A 21,816-nucleotide genomic window follows, 5' to 3' on the forward strand; every position below is an offset into this window, starting at 1 on the left:
ATGTTTATACAGAGGACAACTCTGAGATGGACTGGCTAAGCCAGAGAGTGATGAACCAAGCAGAATGGATGCTATCCAGTGAGATTCCCCAACTGGTCTACCAGTTTTCAACAAGGTGCAAGGAGAAGAAACCCTCAAACCATAGGGATAGATGATGTGAGCAGCAAGCTGCCTTCACATGTCCTGTATGTCTTCCATAGTACAGCTATTGCACAGAGCTGTTCTGAAGATCACACAGTAAAGTGCAGAAGTGATGCTAATAGCAACCTTCAGGTCCAGAAAGACATGGTCAAAACCTGAAGAATCTTTCAAGCATGGATCCCTGGCACCTCCACTGCAGGAGGGCCCATTGATGCAGGGATCAGTACGACACCCCTGACCAGCTCTGACAAGCCTCACAGTGTGGAGGTCGAACACAAACAGCTAATAGGATTGGACTAAACAGAAGGCATGATTAGTACTATGCTAACCTCCAGGAAGAGTTCCACAGAGTCTATAAAAATTCCTGCCAAGTTCCCAGAAGAGTCCATGGATAGAGTCATGTAATCTTTGGGGGCTAATTAGGGAGTTACTATCCTTTCTTCAAGAGGGCTTGAAGAAAAGTCTTAATACCAACACCCTTAGACAACAAGTAGTGACCATCCCAACAATTAGGGGGTTCTAGGAAGGGACGTTCCCTTATATATCACCTTCATGGCAATGGATTCTAAAAGAGGACCTCATTGTAGAATCTTCCAAGTATGTATTGAAAGCACAATTTCAACAGGAAAGAAGAGACTTTAAGAATGAATAGAGCATGGTTTCCAGTCCTGAAAAACACCAGGCTAACAAAACACTCTATACCCGACAATAGCCCTGCAGAGAAGATTAGCACATCAAGCACCAATCCATATGCAAAAGAACCTCCTCAGGATACAGTGAAGCCTCCCTCCCTCAGCATTCCACACCCTGGGAAACTCTTACAGGATGACTCAGCCCAACCCCACCCCTCCTGAGTAGATATAAATGACCTGCCAACATCTTTTCCACACTGTGACACTGAGAGATCTCTGTCTTTTGGTGCTACACCTCTGAAGATGCCAGCCACAGCTGCTGGCGAAACGTCAGGAACTACAATGCCAAGACCACGGCTATACAGCCCGGAAAATCCACAACAACCATCGCTCTCCGGCTGTGAAAGCCTTCGACAATAGAATAAAAATAATACCTCTCTGTGTTTTCCTTGGTGACATCTGTCTATAACAACCCTACTAAACTAATTCAACACCACTGTAAAAAGAGATTTTTCTACTTATTTTGGCAATGATGACAAGAATGAAAACTCAAAGCTTGTTCAGTTAAGATTGGTTTGCAAGTTCATATAATTCCCTGTTTTTGTTTTGTGGCTGTATTATCTACCCATGTTTCAATGCACACAGCCTCTTCCAATATACGTGGAAGAGGATTTCAAAGGGACATGCTTAAATCCATCATACTGAAATAACTAGAACTTTCCTGGCTTATGCCTGGCTTGTGTCCTTTGGTTGGAGAGTATCTGCAAGTCTAACTACACAGTGGTCACAGAACATATTGCTCAAAGAATAAAAGTAGGACATTACACATTTACACAATAACACATATCAGACCCTTTTAATTCAGTGGGTGGGGTGGCAAGATAAGTGCACATAATTTTGTGCTAAAATGTGGTCTTTGCATTCTAGTGCACAGTGTTTCTATTGTTCCATGTGCAACCAGTTCTCATTCATCTCTAGTTCTCTGTCAGTATCTCTGTCATTATGTTTGGTCATAAGTGCTTTGGGTGACACATATTTACCAACGTGTCAGCAGCACTGTATCAGAAACGTTCTCATACTTCAAAAGACAATGTTATGCTGATATCGTAATAGATATGCTAGTATCGTTGTTTGGATAAGAGTGCCAGTCTTATTTGTAGTACTGTCCTTACATTTATCAGTTCTACTATTTAATAGTTTTTATCTGTGATTATATATTTGTGAAATGATAGGCCTTTTCAATGAATTTCTTCACTGTTCTATTAAAAATATATTTGTGTTCTGAGTATTTCCATTTGTTAATTGTGTTCTTATTGTCATTTAAATACAATTTTATATGTGCAGCGCATGCTGTTGAAAAACATGAGGAAAGTATATCCGTCCTAAACCCAGATGTTCATAGCAACACAGAAGGGCAAAAATCTGCAGGATCTTCAAAAACAACTCGAAAAACAAAAGACAAAGCAACTGACAAGGCAGAAAAAACTGCTAAAGAAAAACCACCATCTGCCTCTTCTAGACCAGAAGCACAAGTAAGAATAAATGGATGAGGTTGTGCTTACAGTGAGTTTTCGAGCAATAATGACATTCCATCAATGTTCTGTGTAGCATTTCTTATTTTTCCACTTGATGCAGTTGATAAAAAAAAATCAGTATTTTCTATCTGTAGGTCATTCTTACTTTCAAATTAATTTAATGAAACAACTGTCTTGTGTGTATGGTTTCCCTCCTTACTTTGATAGGTATTTTGAAATACACTATAATGTACTATTGCTGTAGAACGGCTTCACATGCCGTAATGCTTATTGGATGAATGAATGTTTATTGGATGAATCAAATGTTAATACCACATCACTAAAATCACAGTAATGAAAATCAGTAGGTCTCACAATTTGTTCTTTGTTGTTTTCTCCCCTGTAATTTTATTTTATTTATTTATTTATCTATTTATTTATTTATTTATAGTCTGCCTTTCTCACTGAGACTCAAGGTGGATTATAGTGTAAGAGTAGTACAATCAGTATCAAAGACAGTTCCATACAGTGTCAGGACATTTACATACAATGTCAAGGACATTTCCATAGATGCCATAGGATAAATAAATACAGTTTACAAAGACATAGTATTAGCAGGGATCCAATACAGAGTTGAAGAACGGCTGAAACAAAACATAATCAATTCTAAGACTGACATTGGACAACATGAAGCACAGGTAGTATATAGGAGTACAAATTTAAAGCAACAATATGCAAGGCAACATAGTGGTGAAGTCCAAGTAGATATTTGATGTAGAAAATCCACATTTTTTTCTCTTTCTCTAACTTCTTTTAAACGTTTAGATCATTCCCGGTATATCTCACCCAATGTTCATCATTGTTCTTCTACGCAGTCCCACATAGGGGACTGCATATGTGCAGGCCTGCTGCCCAGAGAAGTTCTTCAACACTTCTTTAAAGCTCTGTTAGGGATTGCTTCGCCCAAGCCACATAAAGACCCATTCTCCCACCTAAAAGGGCATGTGACTAGCCAGGAGAAGCAGCCTCCTTCCCTCAGTTCTAGCCACCATGAGGAGAAGAACTTCACTTATGAGTTCCTTTCACTTTCTTCTGATTGTTTTTTTCTGGCTTCTGATTGATCTTGGACTAGATTTGACTTTCTTATTTGGACTCTGATTCTGGTTCATGTTCGATCCGGGCTTATCTGACTACAATCTGAGGTAATTTCCCCTCAGTATGGCCCACCAAGTTCTCTTCAAAAACTGCTCTAAGTGCAGTACTAGAAGGACCCACACTGATTAGCATGAGCTCTGTCTTATGTGTTTGGCTGAAGGCCATAATGGTATGGCCTATAAGATATGTGAACAGTTCACCCCAAAGAGAATGAATTCTGAAAGTTAATTCAGAACTATTTGAAAGGTCAAGGTGACTTCCCAGAAGTTGAACAAATCTTTAGGATTAATTCTAAATACGCAACTCAGCCAAAGGTGCAAAGAGATATACTAATCACCTTTTCACACAAGAAAACAAAGGATACCATTCTTTTACAACACAGGAAGGAACCGCTGAAAGTAGAAGGAAAAGAAATACAAATATTCGAAGACCTACCACCAAACACAATAAAGAAATGAAAAAAAATGGGAGCCAGACGAGAGTTCTGCAGCAGAATGAAATAAGATATTGCTGGAAAATCCCTTGCAGATTAAAAATATTCATGAGTCAAGGTAAGAAAACAGTAATATCAGTTACAGAAGTGGAGGAACTTCTACAAGATTTAGAAGAATTGAGCTTGGAAGATGTCAATCCTTCAACTAGTGAGAAAGAAGGAGCAATATGAAGCAAAAGCAGAAAGAAAAAAGGAAGAAAAATGAATGGATGTAAGATAATCTCAACAAATGTGAATGGACTAAATTCTCTCTCTAAAAGATCAAGAAACTTCAATCAACTGAGGAAATTAAAAGCAGACATTGTATGTATTCAGGAAACCCATATTTTAAAAGACCAAGAACTCTTACTAAACTGCAAAAACAGACAAGGTTTATACATTGTTATTGCAAGTGAAGAAAAAAGGTGTGGCAATATACATTATTTATTTATTTTTATTTTTATTTGAATTTCTATTCCACCCTCCGCACGAAGGGCGCAGGGCTCAGGGCATCAATAACCAGAGCTTGGAGATCCTTCAAGAATTAAAAGGTTCTTTTTGTATCCCTTTTTTTACTTTGTCAAAATAAATAAAATATTTTAAAAAAAGAATTAAAAGATGAGGAGGCAAGATACCTGATTTTAAAAATAAGACTTTCTGATGGACAAGTATGGACATTGATGTCAATATATACACCAAATAAAGGTCAAAAGAAGTTTTATGAGAGATATTTCCAGGTATTATTAGATTTTCAAGAGGGAGAGTTTCTGATATTTGGAGATAGGAATGGTGTCCAGGATCTGAAAATAGAGACATCTATAAGATTAGGAGGGAATCTCCCAAAGTGTGTACCTAATTATATGTCTACTTTGGAACTGGAAGATGTTTGGAGAGGGTTGCATGCAAAAGAAAGAGACTGTACATTCTTCACAGACAGACATAAAATATATTCCAGAATAGATATGTGTTGGATATCCAAAAGCTTATTGACAAAAGTGGACAAAGCAGAAATTCTCTCAAGGACTCTAGCAGACCATAACCTGACAAAGGTAACTTGTCAAAGTGGAGGCAAGAAAGAAAGAAGACGGAGATTAAATGACTATTGCTACAGGAGAATGTATTACAAAAATGTTGGAAAGAATTCATTATTTCAGGATGAATACTACAATTTATGTTAACCCAATAACAATTTGGGAACCTAATAAAGCCTATGTAAGAGGGACCTTGTTAGCAATAGCATCCAAAAAGAAAAAAGAAAAGTTGGGAGTTATGGATAATCTAATCCAAAAATGAAGAAACTGGAACAAGAACACAAAATAACAAGGGATAAAGATAAATGGAAAGAAATCATGCAGCCAAAGAACCAATTGGATTTATTGGAGGTAGAAGAAACTCAGAAAAAATTGAAATATTTAAAACAAAGACATTTCACTGCAAACAAACCAGGAAGATATTTGGCATACTGTTTGAGAAAAGAGAGAGAGAAAAGAAGGATACCAGGATTTAGGAATGGCCATCAAGTAATCCACAAAGAGCAAGAAATGAAAGACCAAATTAGAACTTTCTTTTCCAACCTCTACAAAGAAAGAGCCATAAAAGAAGATGGAGAAATATCTGTAAGAGTGAATGAAAGTAAAGCAAGTTAAATCAAAGCAGTTTGCCCTTCTTTACACCAGCAGCCCAGCTTGCAAGCTCTCTCTCTCTCCCTCTCTCTCTCTCTCACTCACTCACTCACTCACTCACTCACTCACTCAAGAGCCACGACTGAAAGTAAAGCACTGTGACACTGAGAGATCTCTGTCTTTTGGTGCTACACCTCTGAAGATGCCAGCCACAGTTCCTGGCGAAACGTCAGGAACTACAACACCAAGACCACGGCTATACAGCCCGGAAAATCCACAACAACCATCATTCTCCAGCTGTGAAAGCCTTCGACAATACATCGAAAGTAAAGCAAGTTAAATCAAAGCAGTTTGCCCTTCTTTACACCAGCAGCCCGGCTTGCAAGCGCTCTCTCTCTCTCTCTCTCTCTCTCTCTCTCTCTCTCTCTCTCTCTCTCTCTCTCTCTCTCTCTCTCTCTCTCCTCACTCACTCACTCACTCAAGAGCCATGGCCCATGACTGAAAGTAGAGCAAGTTAAATCAGGGCAGCTTACTTTTCTTTAGAAAGCCAGCCCCAGCAGCCCGGCTGCTGCCTCCACTTCCTGCTGCTAAAGAGACGGGCAGCAGGACGGGCAGCAGGAATCATCTAGCTTCTATAGAGCTCCACTAGGGGTCGTTCTTCCTAGGTCACATAGGAAAAGCTCTTTTCCCGCCTAAATGGCCTTGTGACCCAGGAGGAGTGGCCCCCATTCCCTCAGTTCTCTCTTAGCCGCCACGAAGAGAGGATTGGTGCTTCTGAGCTCTTTTTCTTCGTGTCACCATCCTTTTTGTCTTCAGTGGTGTGGAGAAACGCCATTCTGTTTGTGGAGTTAACTTTCTATGGGCTGCAGAGGGGAGGGACCAGTTCTGGAGTAGAATGTGATTGGAGGGAGAGCGAGTCAGTTGGTGGAGGGGAGTTGGAAGTTGACAGATGGTGGCTGAAGAGTTGAGGGAGAGGTGGCTCTGAGGGGAGATGTAGATCTAATGTAACCCCAGGTATCAAAGGATTGGGCCTGCCCTACAAACATCTAATTAGGGCATGAGGGAGATAGGGTAGGGGTTTCTGTTTCTGTTTTATTAATCCCTCTGTTCACTGTATATTTGCCTGTGTATAGTTAGAAGTTAAATAAATGATTTTTGGAATTTGTGAAGGAAGAAAGATCTTCTGTTCCACATAGTCCCCCAACTGCTTGGGCCCACTAGCAGAGGAGGGAGGTTAGGAGGCTGTCCCGCCTAACCAGGACCCCATACAGGGACAGTGGTGGCAGCAACTACCTGGAGATAGGAAAAGGAGACAGCCCCTTCGAGTGCCTGGCCAGAGGTGAAAAGGGAGGGGTAGACAGAGCAAGGTCTACCAGTGGTACAAAAGGCCCCGTTTCACCACAAGTGGTATTTGACCTTGGATTGGTTTTTTGACCTTCCTCTTTCCTGACGTTCTTGGTATTGGTAATTGTTTCTTCACGTGTTGACTATCGAACTGTTTTCCCTGACTACTCTTTCTGGACTTGCGTTGTTCTAATTTGGCATTTTTGGCTTTATCGTGCTTGAGCTGGCCAGTTTGGATCACTTCGGTGGCCTTGTGGTCAAATATGTCGCAGTTTGTGTTGTTTAAGAAATGTTCCCAATGTGGCATGAAAATGACCCATTCTGACCAGCATGAGGTGTGCCTATTGTGCCTGGGCGAGGGGCATAAAGTTGACTCTTGTACTATCTGTCAGCAGTTTACCCCTAAGGTTCAGAATGAACAGGCTCAAAGACTAAAAGCCGCCCTTTGGGAAAAGGTGTTTTCAGGCTCTGACTCCGTGGCATCAAAGCAGTCTGCCTCTAAGGAGCCTCAGCAATCGCTGGATCCAAAGCCCACTAAATCCTCGGGCATGCCGGATCGGACATCAAGGGCCAGGTCTGTGGCCTCTGTGCAGTCTGCTCAGAGGTTGGACCTAACAGCTGGGAAGGCTCCAATTCCATCCCTTCCCTCGGAACAGAGACCGAGAGCTGGATCCGTATTGTCCTCACACTTGGGCCCGAAGTCGGATCCGATGGTTGGAAAATCCTCAACTCCACGCACTTCTTTGGACTGAGGCTGAGTTCAGAATCGCCAGCTAAGAAAGCAAAGAAATCTAAGCATTTGTCTCGATCAACTTCTAAATCCAGTCGAAGTCAAGAGAAAAGGTACCAGCGCAAGAGTGAGGAACTGTTCCCTGTTCCAAAGACCCCTTCTCCACACCGCCAATCCTCAGATCACTCCGTATCTGATGGCGAATTGTTAGAATTGGAATCTGCTCCTACTAATACAAACCAGGTGGTTTGGACAACAGAGCATGGGTTCGAGCCCACACCCGATTTGACTTGACAGGAGAAGACAAGGTGTCCCAAGGGGACAAGCATTTTTCTCTACGACGCTCCCCGACTCCGAGTGCACATAGTGATTATGGTTCCGAATCTCACCTTGCATCTGGTTCGAGGGAATCGCCTCAACACCAACACCACATGGCTTTCTGTATCCCCCCTCCATACCACTGCTGCTGGCAGGGTGGCCCACAGGGCTTCAAGTCTTCGGATCCGCAGAATCATCATCCAACAAAGCTTGGCTCCCACCACCTTCACCAGTGTGGGAGCAACATGATTCTGATGAGGAAGATTTCCACCACCCTTCACAGGGTGTCGGTTCTGATACGTCTGAACTGTCTCCAGATGAGAATGTTGGCCCTTCTTCTACCTCTCCTTATGAAGATTTGAGGCTCTGTGTGGAGCAGATGTCCAGAATGGTACAGGCCCTGGAATTAGATGTTTCTTCTGTCATGCCTAAGTCAGGGGGGAAACTCCTGGGTAGACCTTATAGTGATGCCCCAGCAGTGGTGGGCTTCCCAATTGTTGAAGGCTTGGATGAAGCAATCTTGAAGGTCTGGGAGAAACCAGCAGAATTGCCACCCACTTCTAAGAAAGTAGAAGCAATGTACAAGGTCAAACATGATACCTGGCCATCGCTTTTAAAGTACCCTGTCCCCTTCCTCCCTAATGACAGAGGAATTCCTGAAGCAACATTCTGGTACTCATACCACTCCTGCCGATAAGGAGGGTAGGAAACTGGATGGTTATGGCAGGCGCCAGTATTCTGTTGTGGTGCTTACCCTTAGAATTGGCAATCATCAGGTCATTATGGGAGGATATCAGCTATACCTGTGGGAGAAGCTGTCGGAGTGCATTACAGGACTTCCTGAGGAAATGAAAGCAATGTTTACTGCAGACAGAAGCCATTTGAGTGGCGAAGCAACAAATGAATTCTGGCAAACATAGTGCTGAAACATCTGCTAAGGGAATGGCAAGTGCCATCCTGTTAAGGCGTCATGCTTGGCTTCGTTCAACTGCTCTACCACCAGAAACCAGAACCAAGATAGAGGAAATGCCCTTTGAGGGCTCTACCCTGTTTGCTGCCGCAACTGATGACACGTTATATCAAAAGCGTGAAAATTGTCAAACTGCGAAATCTCTGGGTATTCTCCCAACGGAACAATGTTCGTACAAGCCGAGGTACTTCCCCAGACATCAGTATGGCTACCAACATTATGACTGGCCTTTTCGACCTTACCACCAGCAGTCCTACCATCCCTATCATCAAGCAGCAGCCCAAGAGAAGGTCTTATAAGCAGAAGTCCTCCCAACCTGCATCTCAGCGTAGCAAAGACACTCCAGGCCCTGCTAAACAATTCTGACTGGTGGAGGCCATGCCTGACCCAAGCCCATGCTATACAGAGAGACTCTCAGCATACTATTCCCAGTGGGAGATGATTACATCCAACTCCTGGGTTCTGACTATTGTCAGGGAGGGCTATGGGTTAGAATTTGTGGCCAAACCGGAGTGTATTTGGGTTTCAGCAGCCACTACTAATACAATGCCTGAGCTTGAGATGGAAATCCTATCTTTGCTTAATAAAGGGGCAATTCAGGAAGTGTTCAATATACATGAGTTTCGTGGTTTCTTTTGAAACATTTTCTTGGTACCCAAGAAGGATGGTGGTTTTAGACCCATCTTGGACCTGAGAGGCTTAAATTTTTTCCTCAGAAATTCTAAGTTTAAGATGGTTACCCTCTCAGATGTTTTATCCTTCCTCTCTAAAGGGGACTGGTTTGCTGTGTTAGACTTAATGCATATTTTCACATGGGGATCAAGGAGGATTGCAGGAAATACCTCTGTTTTAAGTACCATGATAAGATATACCAGTATACGGTGTTGCCCTTTGGTTTGGCAACTGCTCCCCGGGTGTTCACCAAGTGCATGGCACCAGTGGTTGCCTACCTGAGGACCCAGCATTGTTCTATTTTCCCGTACTTAGATGACTGGTTGTTGTCTGCCACTTCTGAAGAAAAACTGAGGACAGATATCAGTTTGGTAATAGCTGTCTGCTCACACCTAGGGTTGGTTATTAATACTACAAAGTCCCGGCTAACCCCTTGTAGGAGGATCACCTATATTGCTGTGGACCTGGATTCAGAGTTGGGTAGAGCGATGCTGCCTCTTGATAGAATTTTAAAGATTCGTTCACTGGTGTCCCTTTTTGCCAGGAATAGATTCCAGGCTGCAGATACTATCCAGAAACTACTGGGACACAAGGCTGCTACCATGGCGGTGGTGCCTTTTGCTCATCTAAATATGAAGGACCTACAAAATTGGTTTGTGAGATGGTTTAACCCAATGTCTCACTCCCCGAATCAAAGGTTCTCAGTTCCCAGGCAGGTAGTTCAGTCTCTACAGTGGTGGACCTTTGAGTCCAACTTATTGAAGGGCATGCCTTTTGGACCTCAACTTTGGGAGGTGATTGTCACAACCGATGCTTCCAAACTGGGTTGGAGGGCCCATTGTGGTGATCTGTTCATTCAGAGTAAATGGTCTCGGGCAGAACAATTGCTACATATTAACATTCTTGAAATTAGAGCTATTAGATTTGCTCTTGTTTCCTTTGCAGCCTTTCTTCAAAACAGAAGCGTCCAGATTCATATGGACAATACCACTGCTCAATACTATGTAAACAAGCAGGGTGGAACTGCGTCCTTGACCCTGTTCAAAGAAGCGGCTGCCATTTGGCAATGAGCAATTGCAAATGGGGTCTCCCTGCAGGCTATTCACATAGCCAGGACAGACAATTCCAAGGCTGATGTTCTCAATAGAATGCTGGTCACCAATCACGAATGGTCATTGAACATGTCGTACCTCGAACCTCTGTTCCAGAAGTGGGGTTTTCCAGAAGTAGATTTATTTGCCACAGCAGACAACGCAAAAGCCACAATCTTTTGATCGTCTTCGTCCTTCTGTGCAGCCCCACATTGGGACTGCGCAGGCGCAGGCCAGCCGCGGAAAAGATTTTTCTAGCTTTTAGAGATGTGAAGGGGACGTTCGGATCCACCGCGCATGCGCGCCGGTGTTCCCGCCAATTTTGAATGCATATATATCCGAACGTCCCCGGCATTCCCTCAGTTCCTTTTTCGCCGCCGTCGAAAAGGTTCTTATTGTCTAGCGTTCGTTGTCTCTCAGCGTCTCTTCGGAGTTCTTTGGTCGTTTTCTTCTGCTATTCGGTGTTTTCCTGTGTCCATCGGCGGGAGATACCGTTCAAAATGTCTCAGACGTCCTTATTTAAAAAGTGTCTGAAATGCGGAACGAAAATGACACACTCGGATGGCCATGAGCTCTGTCTCATCTGCCTGGGCGAGGGGCACGTCGTGGAGCGTTGTGCGGTGTGCATGTCTTTCACCCCGAAAGCGAGGAGCGATCGGAAGGCCAGGCTCCGTGCCTTCTTGTGGGATGCCAACCTTCTCCCCCCCAAGCCATCGGGCTCTTCGGGAGATAGGCCCCGCTCCGCCGCTCCGTCACCGGCGCCGTCTCGTAAGTCGGCAGAGCCGCTTCCATCGGAACCGACGGGGCAACCCGTTCCGGAGGCCCGATCTGACTCCGGTTCCGTGGATCGTCCTTCGAGTCGGAAGGCCAAGAAGCGTCCGTCATCCAAATCGAAGCCCTCGTCCAAAACTTCGGCCACAGAGGCTTCTTCGGAGCCCCCGCCTAAAAAGGCCAAGGCCAAGTCAAAGGCCAAGGGCCGTGCTCCATCCCCGGCTCCAACTGTGCTTCCCGGTACTCCGCCCAGACCGGTCCTGATAGCTGACGATGTGGTGAGTCTCCACACCCCGTCACCTCCTTGCACGCCTCCTCCGTCGGTTCCGGAGGAATTCCTGCCGTTCCCGCCTTTTTCGGAACCATATCAGCCATTCGAGCGTTCCCTGCCGTCTGCCCCGGCGCCTTCGGAATCCTCCGTTCCGATGCCGTCCGCCTCGTCGGTTCCGGCAACATTTCGCTGGCCTGCCCCGGTACCCGCTCCTCTACCTCCTTGCCAGTCTGTCCCAGGAGTAGGGAATATGGCCTCCTGGCAGGATTTTGTGGCCTGGTTCCAGCAGTCCGTGCCCTTCCTGCAGCATCCTTCGGTTCCGCAGCCTTCCGTTCTGGCTCAGCCGATTGTGCACCCTGCGCCTGCTCCTCCTGCGGCTAGCGTGCTGGTCCATTCCTCGGTTCCTGCGCCTCATCCTTCAGCCCCAGTTGATCGCCGGACTTCGGTTCCGACGCAAACGCCGGCAGAATTTTCAGATTCCGAGGATGAGGAGGGCCTGGCTTCCCCGTCAGAATACTCTTCGGATGTGGCTTCTGACCCTTCCCCGGATGACACCGTAGGTGGGTCCCGTTCGTCGTCCCCGAATGACGACTACAGGCTGTTCTCCGAGCAAATGATGCGGATGGCCGCCGCGCTGGAGATAGACGTCTCCTCCACGACCTCCAAGCCCAAGAGTAAGCTGCTGGAGGCACTGTATTCCGGGTCCCCCGCGTCGGTGGCGTTTCCCCCTGTGGAGGATTTCGTTGACAGCGCTCTCGCGCTCTGGCAAACACCGGCGTCCGTGTCCGCGACGGCAAAGAAGGTAGAGAGGTACTACCGTTTAAAACAGGATGCTTGCCCGTACCTCTTCAGTCATCCGAAACCCTCGTCCATCGTGGCTGAGGAAGGTCAGGCGCGCTCGATTGCGACTTCGGTGGTCCTGCGTCGACACGCCTGGCTCCGGTCCACTGCCCTGCCGCCAGAGAAGAAGGCGAAAGTGGAGGATTTCCCATTCGAGGGGCCCCAGCTCTTCTCGGAGAAGACGGATGAGTCCCTCTCCCTGATGAAAAAGAATCAGCAGACGGCCAAGTCCCTCGGAGTCGCCCCCTCGGCTCAGTCGTCGGGTCCGAGGTATCGTTATGGTCGGTTCCGGTCCTACCAGACCCCTTACCAGCCTTACCAGCAGCGTCAAGGGCGCTTCTTTTCGGGCCAGTCCTACGGTCACCGATCCTATTCAGCCCAGCAGCGTCACTCTTCCAGGCGCTCCGGCCGGTCCAAGGGCAGGCAACAGCCCTCTTCACCCAAGCCTTCGACCTCGGTGCAGAAGCCCTCGGTCTTCTGACTAAGCCTGAACGCTCCCCTGTTGGCCTCTGGGGACACTCCCTCTACTGCCCGGTTCTTGGACAGGCTTCAGCCTTTTTTGCCCTGTTGGCAACTTGTTACATCTGACACTTGGGTCCTGTCTATTGTGGCCCATGGTTACAAATTGTTATTTGTTGATGCACCTCCCCTTTCTCTCCCTCCCCGTTGTTCTCCATGTTGTGATATTGTGTTACACAATAATGTTATAGAGTTGGTGAACAAAGGTGCTGTCCGACTGGTCAATGTCGCTACTTCCCCTTGGGGATTTTACTCGAGGTATTTCCTGGTGGATAAGAAGGATGGAGGTTCCCGGCCCATTTTGGACCTTAGGGGCCTCAACAGTTATTTGAGGGTTGAGAAATTTCAGATGTTGACCCTGGCACGGGTTATAGAGCTCCTGGAGGTTGGCGTTTGGTTAGCTATTCTAGACTTGAAAGACGCCTACTTCCACATCTCCATTTTCGAGGGCCACAGGAAGTACCTGCGGTTTGTCTATGGGGATTCTGTGTATGAATATACGGTGTTGCCCTTTGGGCTGGCCTCTGCACCCAGGGTCTTCACGAAGTGCATGGCCACCGTGGTGGCATACCTACGGTCCAGGGGATGCTTTATCTACCCATACCTGGATGACTGGCTCCTGGTGGGGCCCTCAGCTGACTCTCTCCAGGCCCATATTGCCCTCACTTTGTCTGTACTGGCTAGGTTGGGCTTGGTGGTTAATGGGGATAAGTCCGTCCTTACTCCAGGCACAGCCATTAGGTTTATTGGGGTTCATCTCGACTCTCCCCGGGGCAGAGCCTTCCTGCCCCCCGATCGCCTGACCAGGCTTTCCTCCTTAGCCCGTCATTTCCTGCATAACCGTTTCCAGACTGCCCTTTTGATCCAAACGTTGTTGGGCCTTATGGCCTCCTCCACAGGGGTAGTTTTTTTTCGCACGCCTGCATATGAGGCCTCTGCAAAACTGGTTCGTCCGGAGGTACAACCCCCTCACTATGGGCCAGCATCAGAAATTCTCCATCCCCAGGGTGGTGCAGCGCTCCCTGGCCTGGTGGACTGTCCCTGAGAACCTGTCCGAAGGTTGTCCCTTTGGCCCTTTCCTGGCAGAGGTCACTGTCTTTACTGACGCCTCCAACTTGGGATGGGGAGGGCGCTGTGGGCAGCTCTCAGCCCAAGGTGTCTGGTCCCCAACTGAGGCATCCATGCACATAAACCTTTTGGAGCTTAGAGCGATCCGTTACTCCCTTGCTTGTTTTGCAGATATCATTCGGAACAGGAGGGTTCAGGTCCTGTCGGACAATACCACAGCCTGCTATTACCTCAACAAGCAGGGAGGAACGGTCTCGCTCAAGCTCTGCAGGGAAGCAACGACTCTCTGGACGTGGGCCATGGTCAACAACGTCCTTCCCAGGGCCGTTCACATTGCCGGGGAGCTCAACACCACAGCAGACACACTGAGCAGGGTGTTTCTACCTCAGCACGAGTGGTCCCTCAACAGGGTTTACCTCCACCAGGTCTTCCGATCATGGGGCACACCACTCATCGACCTCTTCGCCACGGCCCACAACAAGCAGGCCCCGCTGTTCTGCTCCCGGGCCGGAGTTGGCCGTCACTCCCTAGGGGATGCTTTTCAGATACCCTGGTCCCCGGGGCTCTTTTATGCCTTCCCGCCCTTTCCACTCCTGCACAAGGTCCTCTCCAGGATAAGGGCCTTCAACACCCACTGTATCCTGATTGCCCCACGGTGGCCCCGCCAAGATTGGTTCCCGCTCTTACTCTCCCTTTCACGGGGACGGTGCCTAGCACTTCTGCCGGCCCCGGACCTATTGACCAGGGACGGGGTCAGACACCACAATGTGGCAGTTCTGAGCCTGGCTGCCTGGCTCCTGTGCGCTCCGGAGTAGGCCTCTCCTCGGAGGTTCTTAAAGTCATTCTAAATGCCCGGAAGCCATCCACCAGGCTATCCTACCAGAGGAAGTGGTCACGTTTTTCCCAATGGCTGGCCTCAAAAGGGGTCTCTCCCTTTGATTGCCCTTTGCCTGTGATTCTCGACTACCTCCTATATTTGTGCTCACAGGGTCTTGCCTTCTCCAGCATTAAGGTCCACATGGCTGCGATCTCTGCTTTTCATGAGCAGATTGATGGAAAGACCGTTTTCACTCACTGGCTTTCCAAGCAGTTCCTAAAGGGCCTGTTTAAGACCTTCCCTCCTAGGGCCCCGCCGATTCCTCAGTGGAGTCTGTCCCTGGTACTCTCCCAACTGATGCTCCGGCCCTTCGAGCCCCTATCCACCTGTCCCCTGCCCTTGCTCACACAAAAGGTGGCCTTTCTGGTGGCGGTCACGTCCTCTAGGCGTGTTGGGGAGTTGTCTGCTCTGAGGTGTGACCCTCCCTTCCTGCAGTTTTTCCCTGGTACGGTCATGCTCCACACTAGCATGGAATTTCTGCCCAAAGTGGTCTCCAAATTTCACCTACAGCAAAAGGTGGTCCTCCCTTCCTTTTTTCCATCACCCTCATCCCCAGGGGAACGAGCACTACACACATTGGATGTAAAGCGTGCTTTATTGTTTTATTTACATCGCATCAAATGCTTCAGGAAGTCTCCTGCCCTGTTTTTATGTTACTCTGGCCCTCGCAAGGGCTCACCTGCTTCTGCCCAGTCCATCTCTCGCTGGATTGTGTCTACAATTAAACTTTGCTATCAGCATGCTGGAGTCCAGTGTCCCTTGTTGGTTACCGCTCATTCCACTCGAGCGCAAGCTGCTTCTGCTGCCTTCCTGCGAGGAGTGCCGCTCCGGGACGTCTGCCAAGCTGCGACATGGTCCACTGCAGACACTTTCATCAAACACTATTCTGTGGACGTGAATGCACGGCGTGAATCAGCTGTTGGCACGGCTGTCCTGCATTCTTTGTTCCAGTAGACACTCACACCCGCCCCCATTGGTGAGATGCTAATTATTCTCCCAATGTGGGGCTGCACAGAAGGACGAAGACGATAAACAGGGTTTCTCACCTGTAACTGTTGATCGTCGAGTCTCTTCTGTGCAGACACACATTCCCTCCCACCTACCCCGCTGTGAGTGCTTGGTTTCTGAGTTTCTCCGGCGGCTCAGGTGAACTGAGGGAATGCCGGGGACGTTCGGATATATATGCATTCAAAATTGGCGGGAACACCGGCGCGCATGCGCGGTGGATCCGAACGTCCCCTTCACATCTCTAAAAGCTAGAAAAATCTTTTCCGCAGCTGGCCTGCGCCTGCGCAGTCCCAATGTGTGTCTGCACAGAAGAGACTCGACGATCAACAGTTACAGGTGAGAAACCCTGTTTTTCTCTTGCAGGGGCCGACCCCCTCTCCATAGAGGATGCCTTTCAGTTTGTTTGGACGAGCAGACTATATTACATGTTCTCACCAATTCCCCTTGTTGCCAAGGTGCTATGCAAGATTCAACAAGACAATACAAATTGCATACTAGCCGCCCCTTTTTGGCCACAGCAAATTTGGTTGCCAAAGCTTCTAGAGCGGTCCAAACAGACCTTTATGACACTTCCATCAGCCCCAGACATTCTCATGTGGGGGTCTCTGTTTCACCACGATCCCAAGAAAGTACATTTGACTCCTGGCAAATATATCCTCAGTAGCCAGTTTTTCCCATGAAGTACAGACTGCGCCTCTTAATGCTAGGAGGCCTTCCACTAGACGTTCCTATGCCTCTAAGTGGAAGCGTTTTTCTTACTGGACATCTGAAAGGGGTTTCTCACCCGATTCTTGTCCCTTATATGCGGTGTTGGATTACTTGTGTTACTTGAAATCACAAGGGTTGTCAACATCATCCCTTAAGATACTCTTGGCTGCTATTTCTGCTTTTCATAAGCAAGTGGAAAGGAAGATGGTGTTCTCTCATCTAGTCTCCCAAAAGTTTTTGAAGGGGATGATGAACTTATATCCTCCAGCGATTCATCTAGTTCCCCAGTGGTCTCTATCTTTAGTTTTATTGCAACTGGTTACCCCCATTTGAGCCCTTAGCTACGTGTCCCCTTCAGTTGCTTTCATGGAAGGTATGCTTTTTGGTGGCCATAACGTCTGTGAGATGGGTGAGTGAGCTGTCCGTTCTAAGGGTAGACACACCTTTTCTGAAGTTCCATTCTAATAGGGTAGTACTTAGGCCCTGTTTCAGTTTTCTGCCCAAGGTAGTATCTGTCTTCCATTTGGGACAGAACATTAACTTACCAACTTTCTTCCCTAACCCTCAATCTAGTGCAGAATGGGCCCTACATTCTTTGGACCTGAAGAGAGCCCTGTCCTTTTATTTGGATAGGACTAAGGGTTTTAGGGAGGACAAACACTTATCTGTTTCAGGGGTCATAGTAGGGGTAAGAAAGCGTCTGCTCAAACTATTTCCAGATAGATTGTGTCCACTATTCAAGCAGCATATCGTCAGGCCAAGGTGCCTTGTCCCTTGTTGGTCAAGACGCATTCTACTAAGTCTCAGGCCTCATCATCGGCCTTATTGAGGGGGGTCCCTGTTGCTCATATTTGTAAAGCTGCGACTTGGTCTTCCTCTGATACCTTCATCAAACATTACACTGTAGATGTTAACACATCACAGGATGTGGCAGTTGCTAGAGCAGTGTTGCACTCTTTATTTACATTTTTTTTAAAAAGGAGACAGGAGATGTAATGATGAGGTTGTGTTGATGTTTTTCTTTAATTGCACAAAGACTTGACGTGCATACTGATAACACTGCATGGTTTATATCTATGTGCCTATTACAGGGTTGTATGTGTAGATACTTATAGTATTTAATTATCGTATTTTCCTAGTTGTAATTATTGGTACATTGCAGTTGAGTAATAAATCTTCTTTGGAGAGTTTCACCCCACCTCCTTATTGTGTACGTAGCTTGGTACTATCCCCATGTGAGGATGCACAGAAGAATGAAAATGAATACAGAGTTGTACATACCTGTAACTGTTGTTCATTGAGTTCTTCTGTGCAGACACACATTCCTCCCTCCTGCCCAGCTGTGAACTCTCTGATGATACTTAGTTGTAGTTCACGGTGGCTCAGGAGAACTGAGGGAGAGGAGGCTGCTCCTCCTGGGTCACGAGGCCATTTAGGCGGGAAAAGAGCTTTCCTATGTGACCCAGGAAGAGTGGCCCCTAGCGGAGTTCTATAGAAGCTAGAAGATTCCTCCATTGGCAGGCCTGCATGTGCGCAGTCCCCATGGGTGTCTGCACAGAAGAACTCAATGAACAGCAGTTACAGGTATGTACAACTCTGTATAACAAAAGGAACAGGACAGGGGGTGCTCAATTTCACCATTACTGTTCATTATTGCCTTGGAAATTCTGGCGATGAGAATCAGGCAAGACAGTAGAATCGATGGAATAAAGGAGGGGAAAGAAATATATAAATTGAAAAGCAGATGATGTGGTTATATCAGTGACAAATCAAAACAACTCTTTAACTTATATAATGGAACAAATATTAAAATTTGGACAGTATTCTGGATATAAGTTGAACAAAAAGAAAACGAAGATAATGTTACTTTCAACAACGATAGAGGAACAAAAATGAATATACTACCAAAATTGAATTTCCTATTTCAAATGGTCCCAATTCATATAGATCAAAGATTTTTAAAAAGTGGCAGAAAGTAATAAATGACTTCATATGGAAAGGGAAGAAACCAAGGATAAGATTTAAAATACTACAAGATGACAAAAAACGAGGAGGATTGGCAGTACTGAATATTAAACTATCGCCAGGTGGTAGCATTGGTTTGGATAACTGATTGGATTATAAATTCAAGTAGAAGACACATCAGATTGGAGACAACGGATGCTAAAGAGGGCATTCATAATTATTTATGGCTTAAGAAATCACTAAAATCCATTCAAAAGCAGGACAGGGTCCATATACTAAAAGACAGACTATTTAAAATATAGTTTCAATGCAGAAATAGATTGAGCCCACCAATCTCGCCATTGATGTTGCCAATAAACACTTACTGTGACGATGCCACCAGAAATAGAATCGATCAGCTTAGCTATGAATCTATGATACCGCAAAAGAACAGAAAATACTTCCTCTGAAAACATACTGGACAACGGGGAGCCAGAGGCTCGAGGAAGTACACCAAGGGACACCAAAATGTGAACCGTGCGAATTATATTACCAATAATTAGACAAGGGCTACATAAACCATACATATATAAAGTGTTCGCACAAATAAGTTCAAAACCCAGTTTATGTTAGTCAAATTCCGCCCCGTCTACTGGCAGGAAGATGTCCGTAAAGGGGCTGCTGTACGTCAAGATGCTGACGAGTAACGGTAGCAACACCATCGGCAGTCTACAAAGGGAACAAATTAGGCGACGAGCCGTGCCGGCCTCCTTTCTTCACTCGTTTCAGAGTATTCTGTTTCCTCAGGCCATTACATCTATAATTAACTGCACCACAGTAAGCTACAAAATGCCCCAAACAACAATAAATTATACATATACAGAGATTTTTGCAGCCCAAGAAGACTTACTTACAATTACCGCCCTTGAAGTTCAAATAAAGTTGCAAATCTGTAGGGAAGCAATATCCAATACCTGGGAGGGAATGGCACCTCCCTTTCCATAGATTATATATAGTAACCAATAAGAATCATTTACAAATTAAAGGCACCGCTAATAATTAGAGAAAAGCCCTTGACAGATATATTGTTAGGGACTATATATAACATTATCACATTATTACATTAGATATTATAACATGTGATGTACAAAATTATAATATGATTACAAGAAGAACCGTTATATACATAGACCTATGCTTAGAGGAATGTAAATCTGTAAGTACAATAATTACAATAAGCATATAAATATATAAATACGTGAATAAAGACAGCAATTATAAATAATTTATTCAATCTAAAAGTTCAATTTAAAATTTTCCAAATCTCATTCATTTTAGTTTAATCCAAATTAAAACCTATAAATACTGAATATTTCATTCAATTTAAAATCTGTATTCCCTAAAAGCATAATCCTCCCTGTTAGGGGTGTTGTAACGGCTCAGTGTTATTTTGCCCAAAGATGCAAAAAAATCCTATGGATGTAAAAAATCTTATGGAGAGCTGTACTAGAAAAGTTCATAAAAAGGAGCAATAGTCCAGTTCCTCACAGAAGACTGCTGGCTTCCTCACGCAATTTTTGACACCATCCATTTACAAAATGCAACAAATCACAGAGAAGCAGCCTTATGACCCTTAACTCACTTTACTGATAAAATGGTGGGAAAGGAATTCAGAAAGCTGAGGAGGGTGGGAGTGGTTAATTCCACACAGACCAATCAGCTCCTGGGGAAAAGGAGGCGGGGGGAGAGAAGCTGAAGGGGAGTATGCACTGACATTAATCAGGCCAGATGCAACTCGGCAGTGGCTTCAAAATCACACACATACCCTCCCTCTTGCCCCACTGTGAACTTTCTGGCTAGGTCCAGTTTTGAGGTTGCGGTAGCTTAGGCGAACTGAGGGAAGTGGGTCGCTTCTCCAGGCTAGTCACGTGCCCATTTAGGTGGGAAAGTGGGTATCTATATGACTTGGGAGAAATGGCCCCTAATGGAGCTTTAAAGAAGCACTGAAGAATTTCTGGGCGGTAGGCCTGCACATGCGCAGTCCCACATGTGTGCCCGTACAGAAAAAAAAGATGAACAAAAGTTACAGATATATACAACCCTGTTTTGTTTGGTATTATATTTTAACAACTCACGTCCCCCCTTGTTTTTATGACCTGCCCCATCCATGTATTTTTTAGCTGTGTTGATGAACACAGGGCACAAAAAAACCCCACTTTTCCACAAAAGCCTCTTAAGTCTCCCTTTAGTTTCCTGCTGCTACCTGGAACTCAGGTCCCCCGGTTTACTGAGTCTCATACAATACATTGTTAGTATTAACAGGAAAACAAGAAAAAGAACCTCAGCTGTTATAACCTAATGCCTTTAGTAGTTTCCAACATGTCTGTTGGGAAGAGGATGTAAGTGACACAGTTATTTTGCCCCCCCCCCCCACCGGTGCTTCCCATAGGTGCCAACAACTTTCCAGGCACTCACCAAGTATTTTTAGAAAGTGGGCAGGGCCAGTTGGGGCTTTTGCCCAGCAGTGCTTCTAATTAACCATAGTAGATCTGATTGGCTGTGCAGACTTTTTAAAAAAAATGCTTTGGTAGCACCTGCCACCTCAGCACAAGGATCTTCACTACATAACTGAAGATAAACTGCATGTGTGCAAGAAAATACTTTTAAAGAATATGTTCATTTCGAATGCATTCTATTAAATAGAACTGGCTCCTGAAATGTTGAAGAGTTACTATTAGAGTTCTGCATGACATCTCTCCCTGGTATTTTTTAGTTGGCTCTACCTCCTATGATAACCATTTTGTGGTTGTGCCATTCCACCTTGTGTCAGTCAGAATTACAAAGGTGCCCATAAGTTCAGAAAGGTTGGGGACACCTGTCTTAAACTATCAGTTTGAAATTTTGTCAACGTACATCTTTTCAACAGTCCAGTTGCCAGATTTTCAGCTAACAGTTACTGTCTGTGCCAGGCTTGTAAGTAAAAATTCATCTGATAACCTCAGAATAAGGAGACATCTTACAAACTAGATGGAGGGGGGTGCATCTGTAAACTTAAAAGGAGTTGATTCTTTCTGGCTGTAGGTATGCCGCTAATAATGGGGCACAGTGTTAGATGTAGTGCTGTATCAAACATGGACTAGCAACTGGGA

At 45.7% G+C, this 21,816-nt stretch overlaps 1 protein-coding gene across 4 annotated transcripts in view; it reads left to right on the forward strand.

Moving 5' to 3' along the window:
• The window catches only part of ADGB (androglobin), a 219,992-nt gene that overhangs the window by 176,240 nt on the left and 21,936 nt on the right, over positions 1-21,816 (forward strand). For all 4 annotated transcript variants that reach the window (XM_055001570.1, XM_055001578.1, XM_055001596.1 and 1 more), the window contains one exon: positions 2,118-2,305. In XM_055001570.1, coding sequence (XP_054857545.1) covers positions 2,118-2,305 — 188 coding nt within the window. The remainder of the gene's footprint in view (positions 1-2,117; positions 2,306-21,816) is intronic.

Source organism: Eublepharis macularius, chromosome 1 (genome assembly GCF_028583425.1).
Source record: "Eublepharis macularius isolate TG4126 chromosome 1, MPM_Emac_v1.0, whole genome shotgun sequence".
Classification (NCBI taxonomy): Eukaryota; Metazoa; Chordata; class Lepidosauria; order Squamata; family Eublepharidae; genus Eublepharis; species Eublepharis macularius.